General features: G+C 39.5%; 1 protein-coding gene across 4 annotated transcripts in view; it reads left to right on the plus strand.

Annotated features, from left to right (window-relative positions):
* RELN (reelin) overlaps positions 1-24,410 on the plus strand; it is a 375,263-nt gene that overhangs the window by 244,265 nt on the left and 106,588 nt on the right. For all 4 annotated transcript variants that reach the window (XM_067468825.1, XM_060778339.2, XM_060778338.2 and 1 more), the window contains exons 23-28: positions 7,874-8,011; positions 8,891-9,077; positions 13,914-14,119; positions 14,483-14,654; positions 17,304-17,504; positions 21,913-22,148. In XM_067468825.1, coding sequence (XP_067324926.1) covers positions 7,874-8,011; positions 8,891-9,077; positions 13,914-14,119; positions 14,483-14,654; positions 17,304-17,504; positions 21,913-22,148 — 1,140 coding nt within the window. The remainder of the gene's footprint in view (positions 1-7,873; positions 8,012-8,890; positions 9,078-13,913; positions 14,120-14,482; positions 14,655-17,303; positions 17,505-21,912; positions 22,149-24,410) is intronic.

Below are 24,410 nucleotides of genomic sequence, written 5' to 3' on the forward strand. Positions count from 1 at the left end.
AACATTCTTTATGTTACATTTTCAAATTTTGCAGTTAAGAGTCATTTTTCCATTTCTAAAGCAAACTTATTCTATCTGTATTCTTCTGTCTTGAAATCACAATTTTGTTGCATATTTTAGTTTACATTGGTAGTTTTCAGTATAACAAACCCTTGACATAATACAGTATACTGTGATTAAATATCCTTAATCTTTATGGCTTCCTTCTGCTGAGAATTAAATGAACCAATTAGCAGTGCTCTTTCTTTATCTTCAAACCCAGTGCACATCCGTAATTAGAATACAGGCCAAGTTAGATAAATATGGTTTGATTTACCTGTCTTCTGACATTTTTCTTATCATTAGTAATTCGAATGTTCCACTTTCCCATTATTTTCTTAATCAATTAAGTGTGGGTTTTTTTCCACTCTTGCCATATGTTACAATATATGAATGGACAACTTCGATAAGTTTGGATCCATTTTTGGTAGGAAGGCTTTCATAGCCAGCTCACCATTTTTGCTCTAAAAAAAGTATTATTTTTTTCTGTCATGAGTGTGACAACCCAGCAGGGCAGCATGCCACCTGCAGGCAATGGTTTGGCCACCCCTTTATAATGCATATCCTATGCTAAAACCTTTCTTGCATTTTGGCTCTTAATTTGTAACTTCTCAGAGTCTGATTTGGTTTCAGTTTTCCACAATGAAAAAGTGCAAATATGGGTAAAACTAGTATGTTCACACTCCTCCTATGTCCCTTTCACTGTGGGAACAACTGAATATGTATTGTCGAAGGCTTTCACTGGGTTGTTGTAGGTTTTTCGGGCTATATGGCCATGGTCTAGAGGCATTCCCTTCTGACGTTTCACTTGCATCTATGGCAAGCATCCTCAGAGGCATCTATGGCAAGCATCCTCACTACCTCTGAGGATGCTTGCCATAGATGCAGGCGAAACATCAAGAGAGAATGCCTCTAGACCGTGGCCATACAGCCCGAAAAAACTACAACAACCCAACAACTGAATAAATGAATCAATGAGGTTTTTAAATAATACGTATAAAAAACTCTGTGTCCTGAACTGACTTGCAGGTTTAGAGAGGTTACAGCTTCAAATAATTTGTGTGCTCCTCTGTACATCCAAATACATTCTTCCCTACAATTGAAAACATTTAATTAATCAGTATTCTTACTATAAGTTAACCTAAATGCCCTCTTGTTTTTTCAGCAGTGTAAGTACCTATAAATGTGGTGGTGGATTGGAGATCACAAAGTTTTAGAGTGTCCTTGTCTCATTCTGTGTCTGTTGTGTTGGAAAATACGTGTATGGGTGACTTGTGCTGGAAATATCAGCTGGATGCACCTGCTTTCTGGACTGTATTGTACATGAATTATATGTTTCGAACACTGATGAAAATTAATTTCACTTTTATGGAAGGCATTTACATAAGAACAGGCTTAATGAGATATAAACAGCTGCCAGTTGCTGCCTTCATAAACAAATCAACGCCTAATGACTGAGTTGCAGGATAATTGGGTAAATGTAATTAACAGTAACTCAGAAGGTAGAAAATATAATTTCGTCGGCCTTGGGTTTCATAATAGCTTCAAAGGAACAAGTATTATCCTATGTTAAAACCACTACCGAGAAAGGTTATTGAAAAAACACTTGAAATTAAGACTATTTATTGTATTTTTTAAATGAGATAATTTCCTTTAAGATCTCGTAGCTGCAAAGGTGTAATGAAAGGTTGAAAGTGACATTGACTTGACTCACCATGAAATATAGCATGTGGCCAAGAGAAGTTTATCCTGGGTAGGAAATGCATTGTTAGCTATATAAAATACTTCTATCTAGAAAACAGGTTATTATAGTTAATGTTTTCTTTAAGAAGACCTGGATATTGTCAGGCAACCTTGTAGTATGAAGTAGCCACATAGTGACAGTCCAGGAAATAATATTTAATCACTGATATTGCAGCCAACACTCTTTCCCTGAGATGCTTGCCACAGATGCAGGTGAAACATTGGGAGACAATGCTGCCAAAACATGGCCATACAGCCTGAAAAACTCACAGCAACCCAATGCATATCCATGAAAGCCTTTGACAACTCTTCCTTTTAGTTTCTGTTTCTTAATTAACATAGGTTACTGTTCTGTCATGCGCTGGGCCTGATATCGAGCTCTTTTTTGGGGGGCTTTCCCAGCGAGGAAGGCCCCAGGGGACCGCCAAGGGGGTCCTTAACCTTGGTGAGCAGCCAGCGAACGCCAATCCAAAGCGCAAAATATTAAGAATTAATCCCACCAGAGGCTGAAGAGGTATCCAGTGACCGAAGCGTTTATTTCTGCGATTCAGCTGAAAAGGATGCGTTACAGGGATATTTCCACCATAAGCATACAGTACAGTGATTTTCAGGCATATTTATACAGACAGAACAAAGGAAAAACAGTTTGAAACTTCCGCCCGCCTTCCTTCAGCTGGCTTTGCCCTGATTGGCTGGCCCTGGAACCGCTGGGAGGAGGCTTGGCTGCATGTCCCGCCTCTCAACCAACCAGCGGGCGCTGCTGCCTCCAGGGGGCCAATCGGAGCCTCCCTAGCGCCTCCGAAGATGGTCCAATCAGCAGCCAGGAGGCGGGACATGGCTAGACAGCTCAGAGGGGGCGGAATGCCCGGGAGGCATCCTGCCAGCTGATTTCCGAGCCTTTGTGTCTGTCAAGGGGTGGCAGACAGGAGAAACAAAGGATTTCCTGATTTCTTGATTGCAGATGTGTATAGACATGAAAAGGGGCTATTGGTGGCATTTGGATCTCAAACTCTGTAGACCAGGGGACCCTTAGTCACAAAGGAGCTTACACAAATGCCATGATTGATTTAATCAGTCTGTCTTCCGGGTTTCGGTTGACCCACCTCTGGCTTGTTTGTCAGACTCTGAAAAACAAACCTTGAGGTGATTGTCAACCCTGATCCATGCAAAATGTCAATATGAATGGGGTTATTCTGAGGAAATTGAATTTCCTCAACTGTAGCCTCAGGTCACATCCTTTCTTAGTAAGGTAAAGTTCAGAGGGGAAAAGTAGGGAAGAAAAAGAGGGTACATCTCATAGATTTCATATTATATATATCATATACATCCTTCATATATCTCATAAAAGGGGTCCCCATCCCAACCCAGCAAAAGTTTATTAGAGGCAAAGCAATTGATAAAAGCAATTCATCAGAGTTTGAGGTATGATCTTCTTGGCAAGGGCGCACACACAGGCGGAGACCATTCTCTCCAAGAGGCCTGGCTCGGAGCCTGCGGAGGAAATTCATGACGATGGGGCATCAAGTCAATCAGTGAGGGCAAAGAGGTCCGCAAGGAGTTCACAAATGGTGGAGAGTGGGGCAATGTCCTTTGGGAAACTACATTTCCCTGATCAGGGGTCAGGGTCCAGTGCACAAGCCAGAGAATTCACAGAGAGGAAACAGGAACCCAGTTATGTGTGCTGGGTCAGGAAGCAACAGAGTCCATTGTCCGGCCCTTGGCGAACTACAAATACTTGGGGGGAAGATGCTCCGCATCAGGCCTATAAAGAATTTCCTTTAAGACAGGACATGCAACCTTTGCCCAGCGGGAAGCCAGGGGGCCCAAAGAGAAGTTCTCAGAGGTTTTCCACCACAAATGATCTTTAGATGGCTTGTGAAGTATAACAAAGTCCTTTATTAATGAACAATCAAACAGAAACTTCTCTTGTCTTCAGTAAAGATAAACAAATGATTCCAGGCTTTTATGCAACTGGTAGCTTCCTAAACTTGCCCACGAAGGACAGGCAATTGTCTTCAATAACTTCTTCTTTACTTTAAAGGAAAATACCCTTTTTAACTTCTCCCAGGCTGACTGTAATCTAACCCTTACTGATGTGGGCTCCGCTACCGGGACGAACTGCTTCTCGAACGCCGAATGGACCTACCAGTAAAGGCTTAGATGTTCTCCAGCTGGAGTTCTTTGGTCTTTAGGGCTGTTTGCCTGGAAATCTTTGGAGACTCTTAAGACTGTTCTCCCCCGGAAGGTCTTGGATGCTCTTAAGACTGTCCCCCCCCCCCCCCGGAAAGTATTAAGCTTTTGTACAGGGGAAGCTTGCACACATTGGGCAAAAAGTATGGGCGTGGAAACAGAGGCCATCCAATGACTACCATGGATCTGAAAGAACCCATGGGAGAAAGCTTAACAAAATCTAGAAAACACAATAAGACATATTATGTAATACTATATTTGTTGTTAGCCTTGATGTGTGTGCACACTTTCCTAAGGTACATACATTCCAGTGTTTATCTGCTTAAAGTAGTAGTTTTGTGTGTTTTCCTTAGTAATGTTTGCCTTTGTTGATAACTTACAACTGTTGTTTTGCATCTTGACTATATGCTCTATGACAGGGGTCCTCAAACTAAGGCCCGGGGCCGGATATGGCCCTCCAGGGTCATTTACCTGGCCCTCGCTCAGGGTCAACCTAAGTCTGAAACGACTTGAAAGCACACAACAACAACAGCAATCCTATCTCATCAGCCAAAAGCAGGCCCACACTTCCCATTGAAATATTAATAAATTTATATTTATTAAAATTGTTCTTCACTTTAATTATTGTATTGTTTTAAATGTTTTTGCACTACAAATAAGATATGTGCAATGTGCATAGGAATTTGTGTTTTTTTCAAATTCTAATCCGCCCCTCCAACAGTTTGAGGGACTGTGACCTGGCCCTCTGTTTAAAAAGTTTGAGGACCCCTGCTCTATGTTGTGCTACTGAAAATTTATTAACTGATATTCATGTGGAAAGATCACTAACTTTGGAAAAATCTTTCCACATGACTAGTCAATAAGGTTTTTCCAAAGTTTTAAACACATTTTTTAAATCTAAAAATATAACTTCTGTTCACAATACATTTTGTACATTTGAGTTTCTTACCATTTCTAAATATTGTATAATTTTTGTCACCATCAGTTAAAATAAACGAGACTTTACCTAGTGTAAAAGCTTAAAACTATTCAAAGCATTTCTCTTCTAATTTAAAATAACAAATAAACCCTAAAATACAGCATTGGCAGACACACCAATGCTCCTCACTGGACTTAAAATGATGCCGTTTGCTCTTGGTCTTTTTTAACTTCAGCCATGTGTTTGTGGCTTGTTCAGTCAGCTGTGTCTTTCCTTTGGTATACCACAGTGACTTCAATAACTGCCATTCTCAGATGGTAAAAGATTTCCAGGACAGGAATCAATGACCCATTATCTCCTCATCATTGACACAATAAACACTAAAGGCTGACTCTGGATGTTTATGGTGTGTTGTGTCTATGTGTAGTTAGGGACTCTTTAGCATATGAGTAACGTGATAATGAGTCATTCATAACCATTTGAACTACTCTGTGAAAGCATTCTTTGCTCAGGGAGCTTTAAATCTAGCAGAGTGCCCATACACGTTCACACTGCTTATTGTAAGGACACTAAACACTTCGCCGGGAAAAACAGCAGTTGAAGAAGTATCAGCAAATTGCTGCTGAGGGTGAAAAGTTCAGTTTAATTTAATTTCACTTTTAAAATGTTGGGATCATTAGAGGTAAACTGAAATGATTTGTACTGATTGTTAAGTAATGATATGGGGAACATCATTAGGAACAGTTGCGTCAGGTTTTTTTCAATGATGGGCCAGATTTTTCTTGAAATATATTAAGATATATTTATATGGATTGGGTGTCCTTAACTTATTAATTTGTGTGCTAAAAATCAGAATTAATGTTACAAGACTGTATTTCCATCCTTTTCATATTCATCTTTGAAGCAGCCTGCTGTATGCATGTCTTAATTGTAATGAGGATACTAAGAGAGGCTGAGTATTTATTATTTACTTACTTACTTACTTACAGTCTTCTTAGGCGATCCCTCATTGGACGAGTAGGATAGTCTTCCATGATCACTATTCTTGTGGATCCTTAGGTGGCTGTGGAGCTCTATTCTTGACCTGCATCTTCTCCCACAGTGAGGGCATTGGGTTCCAGGTGGAAGGCGGTCTCGGTCGGGGTTAGCGCCTTCCTCCTGGCATGTTTCTCTCTTTCACCCTCCATCCATGCCTCTTCAAATTCTGCAACACTGCTGGTCACAGCTGACCTCCAGCTGGAGCGCTCAAGGGCCAGGGCTTCCCAGTTCTCAGTGTCTTTCCCACAGTTTTTAATGTTGGCTTTGAGCCCATCTTTAAATCTCTTTTCCTTTCCTCCCACATTCCATTTTCTGTTCTTGAGTTCGGAGTAGAGCAACTGCTTTGGGAGATGGTGTTCAGACATCGTGGCTGGTCCAGCAGAGTTGATGGCGGAGGACCATCACTTCAATGCTGGTGGTCTTTGCTTCTTCCAGCATGCAGTCCGCTTGTCTTCCCAAGAGATTTGCAGGATTTTCTAGAGGCAGCGCTGATGGAATTGTTCCAGGAGTTGCATATGATGTCTGTAGACAGTCCACGTTTCGCAGACAATAGCAGGGTTGGGAGGACAATAGCTTTATAGATAAGCACCTTGGTATCCCTACGGATGTCCCGGTCCTCAAACACTCTCTGCTTCATTTGGAAAAATGCTGCACTTGCAGAGCTCAGGCGGTGTTGTATTTACTTACAGTATTTAGACAGACACACAGAGGCTATTTAACATTCCACCTTTCATGAGGATATTCTGGCCACCAGGGGAGCTGTCGCTTCATCGTCCATTAGTGGCAATGATGGAGTACTTCCTCATTCTTTTTGCATGGTTGCTGGAGATTTTTATGGCATCGTAAATCAGTTGAATTAGATTATTCTGGATTAATTAGGGAAAGGAATGTACAGTGGAACCTCAACTTGACCTGGCTTTGTCTTTGACATGCGAGCAGCATTTTGAGTTAAGAGCTATCATCAGAGGGAGTGCTAGTGGAAAAGTTCAGGGCTTTAGGACTTCAAAGCAGGAGCCTCCGTGCCTCGTGCCTTATGCACTTGTTTGCTTTGGGAGATTGCTGTCTGCTTTGCTTTCGTCCACTTTGGGAGATTTCTGTCTGCTTTGGGGAACTTTCAATTAATTGATGTTGTGTTCCTTTTAATACTGGTATGTTTTGCTTCATGAAGAGAGAGAGGGAGCAAGAGAGGGAAGGAGGCTGGAATGAATACAACATGACAAGAATGGTGCTTCTGTCTCTTCACTTTGTGCTTCCTTGGCAGAACTTTGTACTTCTATCATTGTGTCACAACTTTGTGCTTCTACCGTTTTAAAGTTGGATTTTTTATTGTTCCATGTGAATGTGCATTTAAACATTATTTGTTATTTATAAAGTACATTTTCTTATTTAAAAGCACATAACAAAAATGGAGAGTAGAACAGATTTCAGTGCATTTCAATGGGCATATTTGCTTTGAGATAAGAGATTTGGGTTAAGAACTCAGTCTCACTTGCAACTTCATCCTGGGACTATAGAAGAATACACTAGATTATTTTGCTTTTAATGAATTTTGCATTATACCCTTAAGATTTAAAAATTTCGTGTATTCGTTGCTCAGATTTTTCCTTTGAAACTATTATTTATTTATGATTAAAACAGACTTTTATCACAAGACAGAGATCAACCTATATAGCCATTGGTGATATGTAACTATAAAACCGCTTAGAAATATACAGTGGGCAGAAAACACTTCAGTGGTTATACTAGTGTAGGATTTAATGAAATGTTTTTGTTGTTGTTTGAGCTTTTCAGAAATTATACTGGATGGAAGACACTACTTTATCTGTGAAAATATTATTTCAGAAAGTGAATCTCATTTTAAGAGAACATAAACTGCATGGGACATTCCTGCAAGACTTCTCAATTGCATGAATATATATTCCTAACTTCTAAAATTTTCTTCAGGTCCAGTGCTACGCGCTTCCGTTGGAGCCAGTGCTACTACACCATACAGGATGAGTGGGCTTTAGACAACATCTACATTGGACAGCAATGCCCAAATATGTGTAATGGACATGGCTGGTGTGATCATGGTGTTTGCAGGTATTTCATGCTCACTTTCAATAGAGGATGGGTTACTGTGCTTAGAATCATAGAGTTGGAAGAGGCCATCTGAGTCATCTTGACCAACCTCCTGCCATGCAGGAAAAGCACAATCAAAGTATTCCTGACAGATGGCCATCCAGCCTCTGTTTAAAAGTTTCCAAGAAAGGAGCTTCTACCACACTCCGAGGCAGAGAGTTCCAATGTTGAACAGCTCATACGGTCAGGAGGTTCTTCCTAATGTTCTGGTGGAATCTGCTTCCCAGTAATTTGAACCCATTGCTCCGAGTCCTAGTTTCAAGAAAACAAACCTGCTCCCTCTTCCTGGAGACTATTTATAAATCTCAAATGCAGTTTTGAAGTATCTGCTACTCCCTCAACATTGTTTCCATATATATATATATATATATACACACACACACACACACACATACACACACACACACACACAATAGTATCTTCCCTGAATACTATTGAAGAGTTTAACCATTTGGATATATTCTAATAATTCCCCTCTCCAGTCCTTTATAAGTAACTCTTTTTCCATGATTTTATTATTATTAGTCTTGTAGCAACAAAGCTGTATTGACAGATTTCTACATTTTCTTTACTAGTTCTTTCACAAAATAAACTTAAGAGACACATTTCTGGATTTTTCTTAACCTTTTTAGTAATCATTTTATTTGTTTTTTTATCACCCCCCCCCCCCAAATCCCTCAATATGAAATTCAAAATGTAGAGTAGCAATGGAAGCACCAGCAAATAATCAAATTCATTAAGTTTAAACCCATAAACATGAAGGCCAACTGAATATATATATATATATATATATATATATATATATATATGAATACACAAATTGTTTCTTTTACTCCGCAGGTGTGATTCTGGGTATCGAGGGAATGAATGTCATCCTGAAAATAACCTGCCTTCAACAATCATATCTGATTTTGAGAATCCAAACAGTTTGGAAACAGAATGGCAGGAAGTGATTGGTGGAGAGATTGTAAAACCAGAAGATGGCTGTGGGGTTATCTCATCTGGATCCTCCCTCTATTTCAATAAGGTGTGTATCTATATTTGTATCTCTTTATAAGAGAAGGATATAATCATTCAATCAGTAAATATATAGTTAAATTGAATTTCCTGTAACAAAGAACATTAGCGGAATTATATACGCTCAAACCTGAATTTTTAATAATAAACTTTATTTCTATTCTTCCCTCTCCTCCCGCTTACTATCTTTGTGGTCTACTTTTTAAAAATTATAATGTATATTGTAGGTTTAACTTATTAAGTGCATTGTTTTAATTTATACTGAAAATATCTTAATATTGAAGTCATAATTAATCCAGGTATTTATAAGAATTCATGTTTGTTAACGATAAAAGAAACATCTAATTGCATCAGGCAAGTTCCAACAGAGATATTTTGCATAGAATTATGGGAAAAAATAAGTGGTAATTTTCATACCTACTGTAACATTAAACATAATGTACTATCATTTTCAAATTATATATTATTTTGTATCTTATATTGGAAAGGAATTTGCAATCAAAATACTCCAGGAAAAACTAGTTTTTCAATAAATGACAAAAAGTCCACCAGTTTTCCAATGTTGTGAACTCTTCATCAAACCCCCCATCCCTGAGGTTTAGCACCCACAAAGAGTTCATTGAAATACTGGCTTTGCAAGCATGTTTTCTGTACCAATTCAGTTACAGGTTCCTCCCCCCCCCCCCCCCTCCACAGCCCTTTAATCTTGATTTAGTGCCATGTAATACAGGCTTTTGATTCCCATTTACATGGGGACTGTGAATCCACTCTGAGTTTCAGTTCATATTCAAAAAGATAGATCCAAGGTGTTGAACCTATATTGTGGGTTTTCAGCACCTTGGATAGCTCCTTTAAATTGTGAACTATTGGTGTCCCACTGAAATGGAAGCTGCCAGCCACTACTGAGGCCGTTTATGCTTAATGGCCTAAATCCAAGGAATTGCAGGCATCTTTCACTAGCTTGGTGAGATATTATTTTCCTCCCTTAAATATTTCAGCACACAGCCAAGTGAAAATCTATTTATGAATCCCTCAACCTGTCCCCACCTATCTGGAAGAAGACCTCAATGTGTTCAGTATAGGATTGATTTCTGAATAGTCATGTATAATTTGATACTGCAAGGCATTAATATGTGAGGAAACAAGTTTTGAAGCAAACAAGTTTTGAAGACATACTGGGAAAGAAGGAAGAGGAAACCATTCTCATTTCTGTTGCTCTGATGTAAGCGGTTTTGACAGTTGATCAACTCCATCAGAACCTGGATGATACAAACCAGGTGGCAACTCAATTTAAAACTTAGATTTCACATTCATGGTTAAAATGTGAACCACGGTTTATAGAGAATCGATAATGTACCTGTTAGTGGACCATTTAAAAGCAAGATGCAGAATTGGATGCATCATATTGGGTTATTTGTAATCTCAGATTATAATGTTTCAACTTTTTTTCCTTAAAATCTAATTATATCTATATAAATAAAAATGTAATGTTCATTTGTGGGATTAACAGAACTCAAAAACCACTGGATGAATTGACACCAAATTTGGACACCAGACACCTAACAACCCAGTGTATGTCCTTCACTCAAAAAAATTGATTTTGTCATTTGGGTGTTGTAGTTGCTGGGATTTATAGTTCACCTACAATCAAAGAGCATTCTGAACTTCACCAATAATGGAATTGAACCAAACTTGGCACACGGAACTTCCATGACCAACAGAAAATACTGGAAGAGTTTGGTAGGCACTGACCTTGAGTTTTGGAGTTGTGGTTCATCTACATCCAGAGAACACTGTGGACTCAAACAATGATGGATCTGGACCAAACTTGGCATGAATACTCAATATGCCCTAATGTGAACACTGGTGGAGTTTGGGGAAAATAGACCTTGACATTTGGGAGTTGTAGTTACTGGGATTTACAGTTCATCTACAATCAAAGCGCATGCTGAACCCCACCAAAGACAGAATTGGGGAAAACTTCCCACACAGAACCCCCATAACCAATAGAAAATACTTAAGGCCATCCAGTCCAACTCCCTTCATCAGGGCAAGAAAACATAATCAAAGCCTTCCTGACAAAGAGCCATCCAGCCATATAGATAGATAGATAGATATGATTCACACACAGAGAAAGATATAGTATCATAGATTTGAAAGGGACGCCTAAAGAAGGACATTTATATGTTGCACGTTCCAGAGTGGGCAAACACATCAACACTGATAAACAGCAAGAAACACTGTTTACCCACAAGCATAAAGAAATTACATATATTAGAAACCAACACTTTCTAATTACATTATTTCCCAGATCACCAGACTTGGCCACAGCAACGCGTGGCAGGGGATAGCTAGTCTTTTTCATATTTATGAAGGTGCACATATTCTTAAAATAGATATCTTCATTTACAAATACCTTCCAACAAGGCCTTCTTTCAGGTGTATAGGTATAAAATTTGTTTCAACCAGGCATGGGCAAACTTCTGCCCTCCAGGTGTTTTGGACTTCGACTCCCATAGTTCCTAACAGCCGATAAACTGGCTGGGATTTCTGGGACCATTACCATTGCCAGCAGTGTAACAGATGCAATCCAGTTATTTGTATGGAGAGGGTTAAGTGTATTTTACTTTTGTGTCTTAATGTCACTGATATTAATCTGACCAAGCTTTCACTTTGACATCAAATCCAGTTTTGCACTACCACTGACCCAACTTATTTGTAGATATATCCTGTTTTAATTGTTCTAGTCCTGTTTGCTGAATTTTACTCATTTAATTGCCTTCTCTGTGTCCTTTGTGATTTCTATAACTGGAGGCCCTTTTTAATTAAATGTAATTATGCAGTAAATTATCCCACTGGTGAAATGGATTTCATGTTAGAAGTATGACAGAGACAGCAATTCTCTCTAGAACGCTTTGCTTTTTACATGGGGACTGAATCATTTCTGCTATGGGAAATGCAGACTACTCACACATTGAAAACAGCCACTGAAGTCTCATATGTGACTCACTTCCATCAAAATTTTGTATTTTCTATTAAAAATGAGGCATAGTGGAGTACTCATTCTCATAGCCCAGATTGTCTGTGTGATGTTCAACTATGTGAATGAAGCATACATCGTAACAGCTAGAATCATGATTGAATAAGGATTTTGTATCCTAAGCATAGATCTCTGTGGAAGTCATGACCAACACAAACAAGAGGAAAAAAAGGAACAGAAAAACTTTACTCTTATCAGCAGAGGCGTAAACTTGTAATGTTACATACAAAATCAAATAGTGCAACAAACTTACATAGTCCTTGTAAGTAACACAGAATAAGGCTTCTTCATCTTCATTCAAATGAGAGAGCAAAACATAAACCTTGAGTAAATAGTAAATAACTATTCCACCATAGCAAAGAGCATCGCTGTTAGAGCCTAGCAGCATGCAGCATATTGCTTCTCCAAACTGTATTCTGAAATCCATATGGTTATACCCCACCAGGTGTGGTCCAACCATGCTGGCTGACCTACATTACCAGCTGTACATAATAATTAACATCATAAGGGTTTTTCTTTAACACACACTTGATCCTGCTATGTCTTACTGTAGCTCTTTCTTTATTTTAACTGGAGTCATCAATGCTTGAACCTAGGACAGGCAACACATGTGCTCCATCACATTCAAAGTGACAATTGTCAGCAATATCATTGACTTTTTTGCTTGCAGGGGCCCTTGCCATTTGGAACATATCCTGACATCCTATAAAATAATAGTTCTTTGGGAAACTGGGATTCAAAAGATTAGTCTTCATCTGTAGACACCCTTTTCATCCTGGCAATGTCACGTCACATGGATTTAATCTTCATATTTGTACTTCATGGTCTCATAGTTCATAATTTCATGTGAAAATTCAACTTTTTAAATATCCCATGCTTTTTAAATAAATAACTAGTAACTTGGCTAGCATTTTGTAGTGGCTGAATGTTGAACTAGGAGTCAAGAGATCAGGGTTTTGATCATCCCTAAACCATGAAATCCACTGGGTGACCTTGGGAAAGTCATACTCTCTCAGCTTCAGAAGGAAATGGCAAACACACAAAGAAATATGACCAGGTAATTCCCATGACAATTTCACCTGAGGGTCTCCAAAAGGTATAAGTATTAATGATAATAATAATTATTGCGACTCTGGCACAAGCCAGTCAAGGTGGTCCCAGTGGTGATCGGCACACTGGGTGCAGTGCCTAAAGACCTTGACCTGCACTTAAACACAAATGGCGCTGACAAAATTACCTTCTGCCAGCTGCAGAAGGCCACCTTACTGGGATCTGCACACATTCTTCGCCAATACATCACACAGTCCTAGACACTTGGGAAGTGTCTGATGTGTGATCCAATACAACAGCCAGCAGAATGTCTGCTGTGGATTCATCTTGTTGTATTTCAGTTAATAATAATAAACATCATCGTCATCATCATCATACAGTCCTAGATACTTGGGAAGTGTTCAACTTGTGATTTTGTGATACGAAATCCAGCATATAGATCTCATTTGCTGTAACATACTGTGCTTTTGTGTCAATAATAATAATAATAATAACAACAACAACAACAACAACAACAATAATAAATATTTATTTCTATACCACTCTATCTCCTCAAGGGGACTCAGGGGAGCATGGTAAAACATTGCAATTACTGACATAAAAACATACAAAGAGTCATTATAAAAAGTATAAACATAGAACTATATAACAATCATACACATTTAAAATTAAAAGCCAGTTCAACAAAATTTGGCTCTACAAATAATAGGAATCTCGGTAGATTTATTGTGTGTCTTTCTCTCCTGTACATCACAGGCCGGAAAGAGGCAATTGGTGAGCCTGGATTTGGACACAACGTGGGTAGATTTTGTCCAGTTTTACATGCAGATCGGTGGAGAGAGTCCTTCCTGCAACAAGCCAGATAGCAGAGAAGAAGGTGTACTGTTACAATACAGTAACAATGGAGGTATCAACTGGCATCTGTTGGCAGAAATGTACTTTTCTGACTTCAGCAAGTCCAGGTAACAATTCAGACTATGGTGGGACATTTGTAAATTACATTGTGCCTTTGTTGTCCATTAATTCCAGTGCTGAAATAGAAAAAGAGTAAGGAATAATGGCCAATTAATTAGACTAGTGTGCTAAAAGTACTCTTATTGAAATACGCTTCATTGTTCAAACTATCTCTACCAGTCAGTTAAACTATTATGTCTCAAGTGACATGCTTTGTGTTGTTTTGTTTTGTAGCAAGTAGCCATTATTTATGTCAGAGAAACTTTAAATATGTATTGTGGATAATATGCTCACCCTGAGTATCCTTGGTATATTTATATTTTGTATGTGTTTTGGTCCTTCTTAAAGACATTGGAAATCTTTGCCTCTAGATTTGTCTACCTTGAGCTTCCTGCTGCTGCCAAGACTCTGTGCACTAGATTCCGGTGGTGGCAGCCAGTGTTTTCAGGGGAAGGATACGACCAGTGGGCTATTGATGACATCATTATTCTGTCTGAAAAACTGAAACAGATCATCCCGGTTGTTAACCCCACTTTACCACAGGTAACATGTTAGTTCAAGTCCCATGTCAAAATGGAAGACACCTTTAGCACAATTTTAAACAGGAAAGCCAGAACAAACATCCAGCCTCAATTTCCAATGTGTAAATTTTATTACTGCAGATGGAAGTAAATACCATATTTACTTAAGTTTAATGCTCGCCTTTTTGGACTCAATTAAAACACCAAAAATGAGGTGTACATTACATTCGGTGACACATTAGAATCATGCACGTAATCCCGCCCACTTCTTGCTCTCTCGCCCTTTCTTTGTTGGTGTCACCCTGGGGAAGGCAGATTCCTTGCAGCGGCTGCCATCCTTACTCCTCATCCTCATCTTCCCTCTCCTGTCAGGTCAGTCACTCACTCAGCAGCTGCCCCACCTCGCCTGGCTCAACCTTCCCTCCAAAACCCACAGCCTGATGGAAGAGTGCAGCTTCCCCTTACCTGTTAGCTGTTCTGCTACCTGCCTTCCTGATGCAACCTTGCCTACTACATTGGGCCTGTCATCAGGGAGGAACCCAGTGAAGAGTGAGAAAAAGAGCAAGGAGCAGGCACCTCCCAAGTAGCCTCATTTACAAGGCCCCCTTGGGTTTAGAAGACCTCATGAATGAAGCCACTTCGGTACCACATTTCACTCAACAGCAAATTCCTTTTTTTTTTTTGTAATACACACCTTCAAAATTGAGGTGCACATTGCATTCGATGGCACATTATACAGTACTTTAGTAAATACAGTAAGTATTTCAGTTCCTTCTTAGATCTGATTCTTTCAGTTAATGTACATGTATTGGCAAGAATGGAGGTCTGCCTTCATGTGCCAAATATTGTATAATTTTGGAGACTTAATACATAACTATGAAAAAATGTGGTGAATGCTGAACATTCTTTCACTTTTGAAGCAATTGTCTTGGGCTATTGCAATTATTTCTTCATCCACTACATCAAATTGTTTTCACAAATGCTGGGTGGGATGTAGTTTTCTAGTTGCAATGAATCTATATTGGGTGTTACTTATTAGATTTTATGTTGTTTGGGACTAAAAGAAAGGAAAAACATAGACACATTGCATTATCTGCAGTTGTGACATTCATCAATTGCATTGGTGGCTGATGATTTTGATGATAGTAGATTCTCAAATCTTCTCTGGGTTTTAGTTTGAGCTGTAAAACATTATCCAAGGTTCCCCAAATAGGCTCAGTATAACGAACCGACCTACTTCTCTTTCAAATTATAAAGATCACACCGCTGCTTTACTAAAATTATAACGTCCACACAGCAGCCTACCAAATTATAATGACGACACCACTCCAGAATAGCTCATCAAAACTATAGAGGGAGAATCGTTGTTGGACCAACTATCTATTTAATAGTTAGGAACTGGGAACCACTGGAACTGAGAGACTTAGAAATGATTCTTTAAAAGGTTTCTGCTGCCACCATATTACTAAAGAACAGGCCGAGGTAATATTGAGAGGTTGCTCAGGAGCACACTCTGTGTGACTCTAGTTTTCTTAGAGGCTGGTAAAAAGCTGACTTGAATAACACTTTTACCACAAAGGTATTCACACTGAGGCTGGTATTAGTTGATAAAAATAAGAAGAACATTTATTGAACAGGTTTCAAATATTCAGGTACAAAAGCTTAATGGTTTCAGTAAAAATTTGGCATACAAAACTTGTGGTTACATTGGAAAAGTGATCTTAAAAACTTCTGGGTTACAAATCTTAAAGTTTCCACACAGAAAATTACTTCAGGAAATGAATCTCTGAAAGAAACTCCCACAAAAATCCCCCTTAGGAATCTAGACAAAAACCTGAACTAGCCTTCCTTAAGGAAAAGAACAGACCACTGACGGGGTGCTGCTCCCACAGTATTCTAGCTATATTTCTCTATAGCTATCCTGAAATCTAAACAAAAGACTGACCCAAAGTCCTTCTTCAAAAACCCAAACTGCTCTCACTAACACCCTTTCCAAGCTCCAACTCTCAACTCGCAATCTGAGAACTCCAGCCTCAGTTTAAAAGTCACTTTTTTCCTTCAGATCGCGTAGGTTCCGCCCCAATCATTCTAACCAATCCTAGTGGTCTAATTTTCCTTCCAAGACTAGAACACGCCCCCTTAAGGCAAACCTAACCTAAGATGGCATCTCCTTGTCTCCCTTCTCTAAAATGGATGCCGTGGCTTCACCAGGCCAACTCTCCTAGGCCTAAGCTAGCCTGCCAAGGTAAGAGATTCATTACACTCAGCAATTCAGATAGCTTCTTTAAAGTTCAGACTAACACCTGGGGTGAATTTGACATGACATTATCATTGGAAATGCAGGCTGCCACTAACCTGCTATTTCTCTTGTGGTTATTTATTAAACAGAATTTTCGGTTTAATTTAATACAGTACTTTGCATCTGATCAGTTCGTCATTCAGCCAATGTATAGTAACTCAATACGCAGAAATCAACATGGAAGGACTCTGAACCAGCTCCAAATGTAATTGGTTTTAGTAATTACCATGTAAAGGTGTTGAAGATCACAGCTTGAACCTGTTTAAATCCAAGCACTTTAGCTTACGTAATATGAGGGCCAGACACTAAGGTTCTACTTATAATATTAATGATGAAGCATATTGCCTCTGTTTTGTTTTTTGTTTTCATCAGAACTTTTATGAGAAGCCAGCATTTGACTATCCTATGAATCAGCTCAGTGTCTGGCTGATGTTAGCTAATGAAGGGATGCCCAAAAATGAAACCTACTGTTCTGCCACTCCATCAGCAATGATATTTGGGAGATCAGACGGTGATCGCTTTGCAGTGACACGCGACTTAACACTAAAACCAGGATATGTTCTTCAGTTTAAGGTAGGAATTAAGAGGAAACTAATTTCACTAACTACACAGGATCCTGGAGCTCTTAATGTTGTATTTGCAAAACATTTATCTGATTGTACCCGAAAATGGAACACCCCCTTTCTTTGGAATTCGGTTACAGCAAACCCTTTTCCTTTAGCTCTCTCTGTTATATACAGACATAATGTTCAGGCCCAAAGAGGTGGCAGAATCTCAATCTGTGAAATAGTACATTAATGGAATAAAATCTGAAGTGAAATTAGATATAACCATATTCACTATCCATCTCACATGTTCACCAAAATGTGTTATTGGATGAGCAAGATGATGTCAAAAGGGAATGGTTACTTACTCTTATAATGTAATACTTGACACATTTCACTTTCATGGGTTGCTTTTTTAAATTCTTATCAAAATTTGATGGAGTTTATAATAAAATCCCATTGTGAATTCTTGAGATCAACTGTAATAGAATTTTAATGAGTTTGCTACAAATACACGGCCCTTACATAAATGGTGGATACAGGCACTGAATAATTTACAAACAGAATTATTAAAGATATAATATGTTTACAGACAGCTTTTCAAATATTTTCCCCACCATTCTATACATAGGGAAGTGGGCAAGTAGTATGGGGATCTGTAAAATAATCTCATTCTGTTTTGACATTATCATGACAACATGGTATATACACTGAGAATCACTATGTTTTATTGTAGATTTTTCCTAATGTTATTATTTAAACATTCCTTGGGGCTTTTTGCATGTATAATTTGCTTTTGGAAAGGAATATACCATAGCAAAAACCTCAAACTTTTGCTTATTTCTTACCTTTGCTTATTTCTTACTCTTTCTTCCCTTTGTCTGGAAAGTGCATCCATGATGTCCTAACTCAATAACAGATGCAAGTTTGCAGGAAGGGCACTTCTTATCAATTATAAGTCAACTTTTTGGTTTATCTCTTTTGCTCTCTTAAGATTCATTGCATCTGCAGTAATCTTTGCACCTAGAAATACAAAGTCTATCACTGCCTCCATGTTTCCTCCTTCTGTTTGCCAGTTATCCATCAGTCTGGGTTGCAGTTAAACATTTTAAAAAACCAAGATTATGGCACAGCCATAATCTTGGTTTGTTTTTTTTAATGTTTACCTGCCATCCAGCTTTTGCACTTTCTTCTTTCACCTTGATTAGAAGGCTCCTCAGCTCCTCCTCGCTTTTGGCCATCAAAGTGGTATCATCTGCATATCTAAGGTTGTTAATGTTTTTTCCAGCAATTTTCACCCCAGCCTTGTATTCGTCAAGCCCTGCACCTCTCATGATGTGTTCTGCATACAAGTTGAATAGGTTGGGTGAGAATATACAACCCTGCCGTACGCCTTTCCCAATCTGGAACCAGTCTGTTGTTCCATGGTCAGTTCTTACTGTTGCTACTTGGTCCTTATACAGATTTCTCAGGAGAGAGAGATAAGGTGATTTGGTGTGCCCATACCACCAAGAACTTGCCACAGTTTATTATAATCCACACAGTGAAAGGCTTTAGAATAGTCAATAAAACAGAAATAGATGTTTTTTTTTCTGAAACTCCCTGCCTTTCTCCATTATCCAGCAGATATTGGCAATTTGGTCTCTCGTTCCTCTGCCTTTTCTAAACCCAGCCTGTACATCTGGCAACTCTCTCTCCATTTATTGCTGGAGTCTTCCTTGCAGGATCTTGAGCATTACCTTACTGGCATTGAAATAAGTGCCACTGTACAAAAGTTTGAGCAGTCTTTAGCATTTCCCTTTTTTGGTATGGGGATATCCCTACACTATAGTCTTCTTTAATTGTATGGTTGATCCTGTGAAACCCTCGGGACTTGGAAATCCTTGGGACTGCAGTATGGTGAGAATTCTAAATGTTCTGTGTATATTTGGTTTTTCTTGGTCTTAATAAATGTATTTCCTGTTTGATATCCTTACTGTGTTTTACATTTTGAATTATATAATATATAGTCTTGTGTAGTACCATCTAGACACAGGTTTACCACCTCATAGAGAATTGAGTATAAAGAGAATCCCACAGTTTGAGAAAGATGCACAGTACAGTGAGAAGCACTGACTTAAACAGCAAGAAAGCTTCACTCAGATCTATATTTCTTTGTTCTGTGTTTGACAGGTTACTCATGCGTTAGCATTGAATTTCCACAGGGTTAATAGCCAGTTAAATCAAGCTGCAGATATTGCCTTATGTAGCTGAAGCCTAACTAATAAATATTACTCAGTTCAGTTGGTGTCTCTCATTATACAATACTAAAAAAGCATGGTGATTATTAAGACCTATTTGAACTAGTTGATTACACAGATAATGAAGGGCAGGATAAAAACTTAGAATCTAGGGATTCACCCAGAGGTCTGGAAGCCAGATGGATGAGCTAGGAAAATGTCCCAGCCATCTCATTGCTTTGCCAGTGGGTTAATGTAATCCCTCTGCTCTCTGCACCCTCTCCACTTTCCAGTGAGATCTCTCTCCTGGCCAGGTTTGAGGCACAGCCAGATATACACCACACATACCAATCTAGAGCAGAAAATTATGCCATACTTTCAGTTAAATGTGGTTACTCAATTCATCAACTATCGGTCATTCTCCAATCTCCCTTTTTTGGGCAAAGTCCTGGAACATGTGGCCTCTCAACTCCAGGGATTCTTGGAAGACACATATTATCACAATCTGGCGCAGTCTGGCTTTAGGCCAGGACATGGTACGGAGACAGCCTTGGTCGCCTTAGTGGATGATCTACACCAGGAACTGGACAGGGGGAGTGTGTCCCTGTTGGTTCTGTTGAACCTCTCATCGGCCTTCGATACCTTAGACCAGTGATTCCCAAAGTGGGCATTACTGCCCCCTGGTGGGTGCTGCAGCGATCCGGGGGGGGGGGCATAATGGCCACAAGTGCATTTGGGGGTGATGAATAACTGTAAGGGGGCAGTGAAAGCATAAAAAAGAAGAGAAGATTTAGAAAAATTGATTTCCAGGGGGTAGGCCTTGCAGGAATGGGCCTTGGGGGTACTGTTTTACAGTGGCTCCAGTCCTTTCTGGAAGGCTGCTCCCAGAAGGTGTTGTTGGGGAACACCTGCTCAGCCCCACAGCCATTGTACTGTGGAGTCCCGCAGGGTTCAGTACTGCCCCCTATGTTGTTTAACATTTACATGAAGCCGTTGGGGGTGATCATCTGGAATTTCGGAGTTCGGTGTCATCTGTACGCAGATGATATCCAATTCTGTCACCTGCTACTAAGGAGGCTGTTCAGGTCCTGAACCGGTGCTTGGCGGCTGTAACAGAGTGGATGAGAGTGAACAAATTGAAATTGAATTCAGGCAAGACAGAGGTCCTCCTGGTTAGTTGGAAGGCCGAATAGCATATAGGGTTATAGCCTGTGCTTGTCGGGGTTACACTCCCCCTGAAGGTGCAGGTTTGCATCTTTGCTGAGCCTGGAACCCCAGGTCTCAGAAGTGGCCAGGGGAGCTTTCACACAATTAAAACTTGTTTGCCAGCTGCGCCAGTATCTTGGAAGGTCTGACTTGGCCACAGTGGTCCATGCTCTGGTTACATCCCAAATAGATTACTGCAATGCAATCTACATGGGGTTGCCTCTGAAGACTGATTGGAAGCTTTAGCTAGTCCAATGCTGGGCAACCAGGTTGCTCATGGGAGCAAGGTACAGGGAGCGTACAACTCCCCTGTTACACCATCTCCACTGGCTGCCCATTAGCTTCCAGGCACAATTCAAAGTGCTGGTCTTAATCTATAAAGCTCTAAACGGTTCCAGCCCAGTTTACCTGTCCAAACATATTTCCCACTATGAACTACCAAGGACCTTAAGGTCCTCCAGCGAGGCCCTGCTCTTGGTCCCACCACCATCACAGTCACGTTTGGTGGGGACAAGAGACAGGGCCTTCTATGTGGTTGCCCCTTGCCTGTGGATCTCTCTCCCTAATGAGATTAGATCTGCCCCATCCCTCCTGACCTTCCAGAAGAAACTCAAATCCTGCCTGTGGGATCAAGCGTTTGCAGAATAGACTGATTTACTGGTGAAGATAATGTTTTAGTGGACCGCAATGGACTAATTTGGATAACAATTTGAACCACCAAACTGTTTTAATGTATATTTTAACTGTTTTTAATGTATGCTAATTGTATTTTATGTTATGTTATTATATTGTGTCAACATCTAATAGTTGCCTGTTGGAAGCCCTCCTGAGTCCCTCTTCAGAGGTTGAGAAGGACGGGGTATAAATGTTCTAAATAAATAAATATATGCAGAACCCACAGGAACCAGTTTGCAGACATGAACTGCAAATCATTCAATAAGTAAGGGCATATCACATGTGACCTTTACACCCCTTTTCACTGCTTTTATTTTAATTCCCTTTACTTTGCAGTTAAACATAGGCTGTACAGACCAGTTCACTGGTTCTGCTCCTGTGCTCCTTCAATATTCCCATGATGCTGGCCTGTTCTGGTCATTGGTGAAGGAGGGCTGTTACCCTGCATCCCCTGGGGTCAAAGGATGTGAAGGAAGCTCCCGAGAACTAACTGAGCCAACTATGTATTACACAGGAGACTTTGAGGACTGGACAAGAATTACTATTGTCATCCCAAGATCTCTCGCAGCCAGGTACTCTTGCATTTCTTGGATGTTGAGTGGTTTTATTTTTATTACTATCTAGGAACTTCCCTAGTTTTCAGGTTACAAACTTCTACACTGTTGGAAAAATCTCAGAAATCATATTACTTTAGTATTCTTACAACAAATATTGTAATAAAGAAATGTGATGGATTTTGTTTTTAAAATTAATTTACAGATGTGTTAACTGCAGCATACTGCAGCAAACACTTCAGTACTATTAATATGGTATTTTTCTTTAGTTTGACCAGTTGGTTCAGAAAGGTTGGCTTGAGAGAGTTTCAACTGAAGGAACCACATAAACCATCTCATTGTTGTTGTTCATTTGTTCAATCATTTCCGACTCTTCGTGACTTCATGGACCTGCCCACGGCAGAGCTCCCTGTCAGTCGTCACCACCCCCAGCTCCTTCAAGGTCAATCCAGTCACTTCAAGGATACCATCCATCCATCTTGCCCTTGGTCGGTCCCTCTTCCTTTTCACTTTCATTTTCCCCAGCATCATACTTTTCTCTAAGCTTTCCTTTCTTCTCATGATGTGGCCAAAGTACTTCATCTTGGCCTCTACTATTCTTCCCTCCAATGAGCAATCAGGCTTTATTTCTTGAAGTATGGACTGGTTGGATCTTCTCGCAGTCCAAGGCACTCTCAGAACTTTCCTCCAGCACCACAGCTCAAAAGCATTTATCTTCCTTTGCTCAGCCTTCCCTAAGGTGCAGTTCTCACATCCATAGGTGACTATGGGGAATACCATTGCTTTAACTATGCGGATCTTTGTTGCCAGTGTGATGTCTCTACTCTTCACTATTTTATCAAGATAAAGATATCAATAAACCATCTCAGTAGGATTAAATTCATAAACAATTGGTCTTGGTTGAAGAAGAAACAGAAGGGCACCAAGCTGTACAATGTTGCTATGTTGTTGTCAAGCGCTAGGGCAGTTCCTCTGTGCAAGGCACCTCTTCTAGTCCAGCGTAGTCAAACCCAGTTGAAGCTGCAAACAGAAATAGAAACACTAAGAATAATAATCCCCACTCTTCTCAAAATCTCTATCCAGAGTAGATAATCTGATGTGATTTTTTTTTCAAAAGTTTACTTTTACATCAATTATATCTATATCAGTTGTTTCTAAAAAAAAGGTTAAAATGCACGAAAGGCCAGCGTTGAAACAGAATTAAACTATCAGTAACATTAAAAACAAAATAAAGGAATCATGTAACATATTTGAAATTAACTCAGAAAAAATAAATATTTAACTGAAGTTTTCATGGACTCCAGTCCACTTCATAAAATGCAAAAAAAGGTAGACATTTCTTCCGTCTCAAAGGTGTTGTTAGATTCCTTTATACCTTTTTATTTAAAAGAAAAACCCAAATAAAAGCATGTAAGTTACAATGATAAAAAGCAGTTTGAAAGCAGTGGGATTACAAACAATACAGCGTATTCTTAAAAGCCTTTAATCCAGTTCTCAAAAGCCTGTCAGAATAGACAACTCTTTGACTGCTGACAGAAGGACAGCAAGGAGGGGGCCCTAGAGCTGGGCTGGGAGTTTATCCCAGAACACAAACAGATGCTGTGCATGCTAATATAATGAGTTTTTATTTTCTGCACCTCTCTGTTTCAGCAGAACAGCCAAGCTATTTTGTTATCTTGTGTACATGTTTTCAGACTGCCTCCTTCTGTTATCCTTTACAAACATTTATAGTACACGGCATACTGTGTAGCGGGAGGAACGGATGTCTTCATGGTGAGAATAAATCAGATAATCACTGTGTACTGTAGTTTAAGTACTTTTCCCTTAATTAAACAACAAATGCAAGTGCCAAATCACACAAATCTGACACTAACGAGTTTGCTTTGTCCAACACAAACAGCCTCAAATCAATAGAGGCAGCCAGTTCAGCATTATGTTCTATAATATAGGCAGCAAAATTGAAGCAACAATTCCAAACACAAAAGAAAGCCAATAATCATAATTCTATTTCGTTGCCAGTACAGATGGGATACCATTGTGTGCCTCCCAGGGTGTCCACATTGTAATTGTTGTACACATATTAGGCTTGGGTAACCACGGAAAAATTTGGTTCTAAACTCGTTTCGTTTTTAGGGGGGTCCTTGCGTTTCATTTTTTTAAAGAGTTCCGAAATTTTCCTTTAAAAAAGTTCAAAATATACGAAATTTTGTAAAATTACGAATTGATTCGTTAATGGCGGACGCGATTGCGCAATATGCTAAAAAACCCTCCAAATGGGAC

This window comes from Anolis sagrei, chromosome 5, assembly GCF_037176765.1.
Source record: "Anolis sagrei isolate rAnoSag1 chromosome 5, rAnoSag1.mat, whole genome shotgun sequence".
Lineage (NCBI taxonomy): Eukaryota > Metazoa > Chordata > Lepidosauria > Squamata > Dactyloidae > Anolis > Anolis sagrei.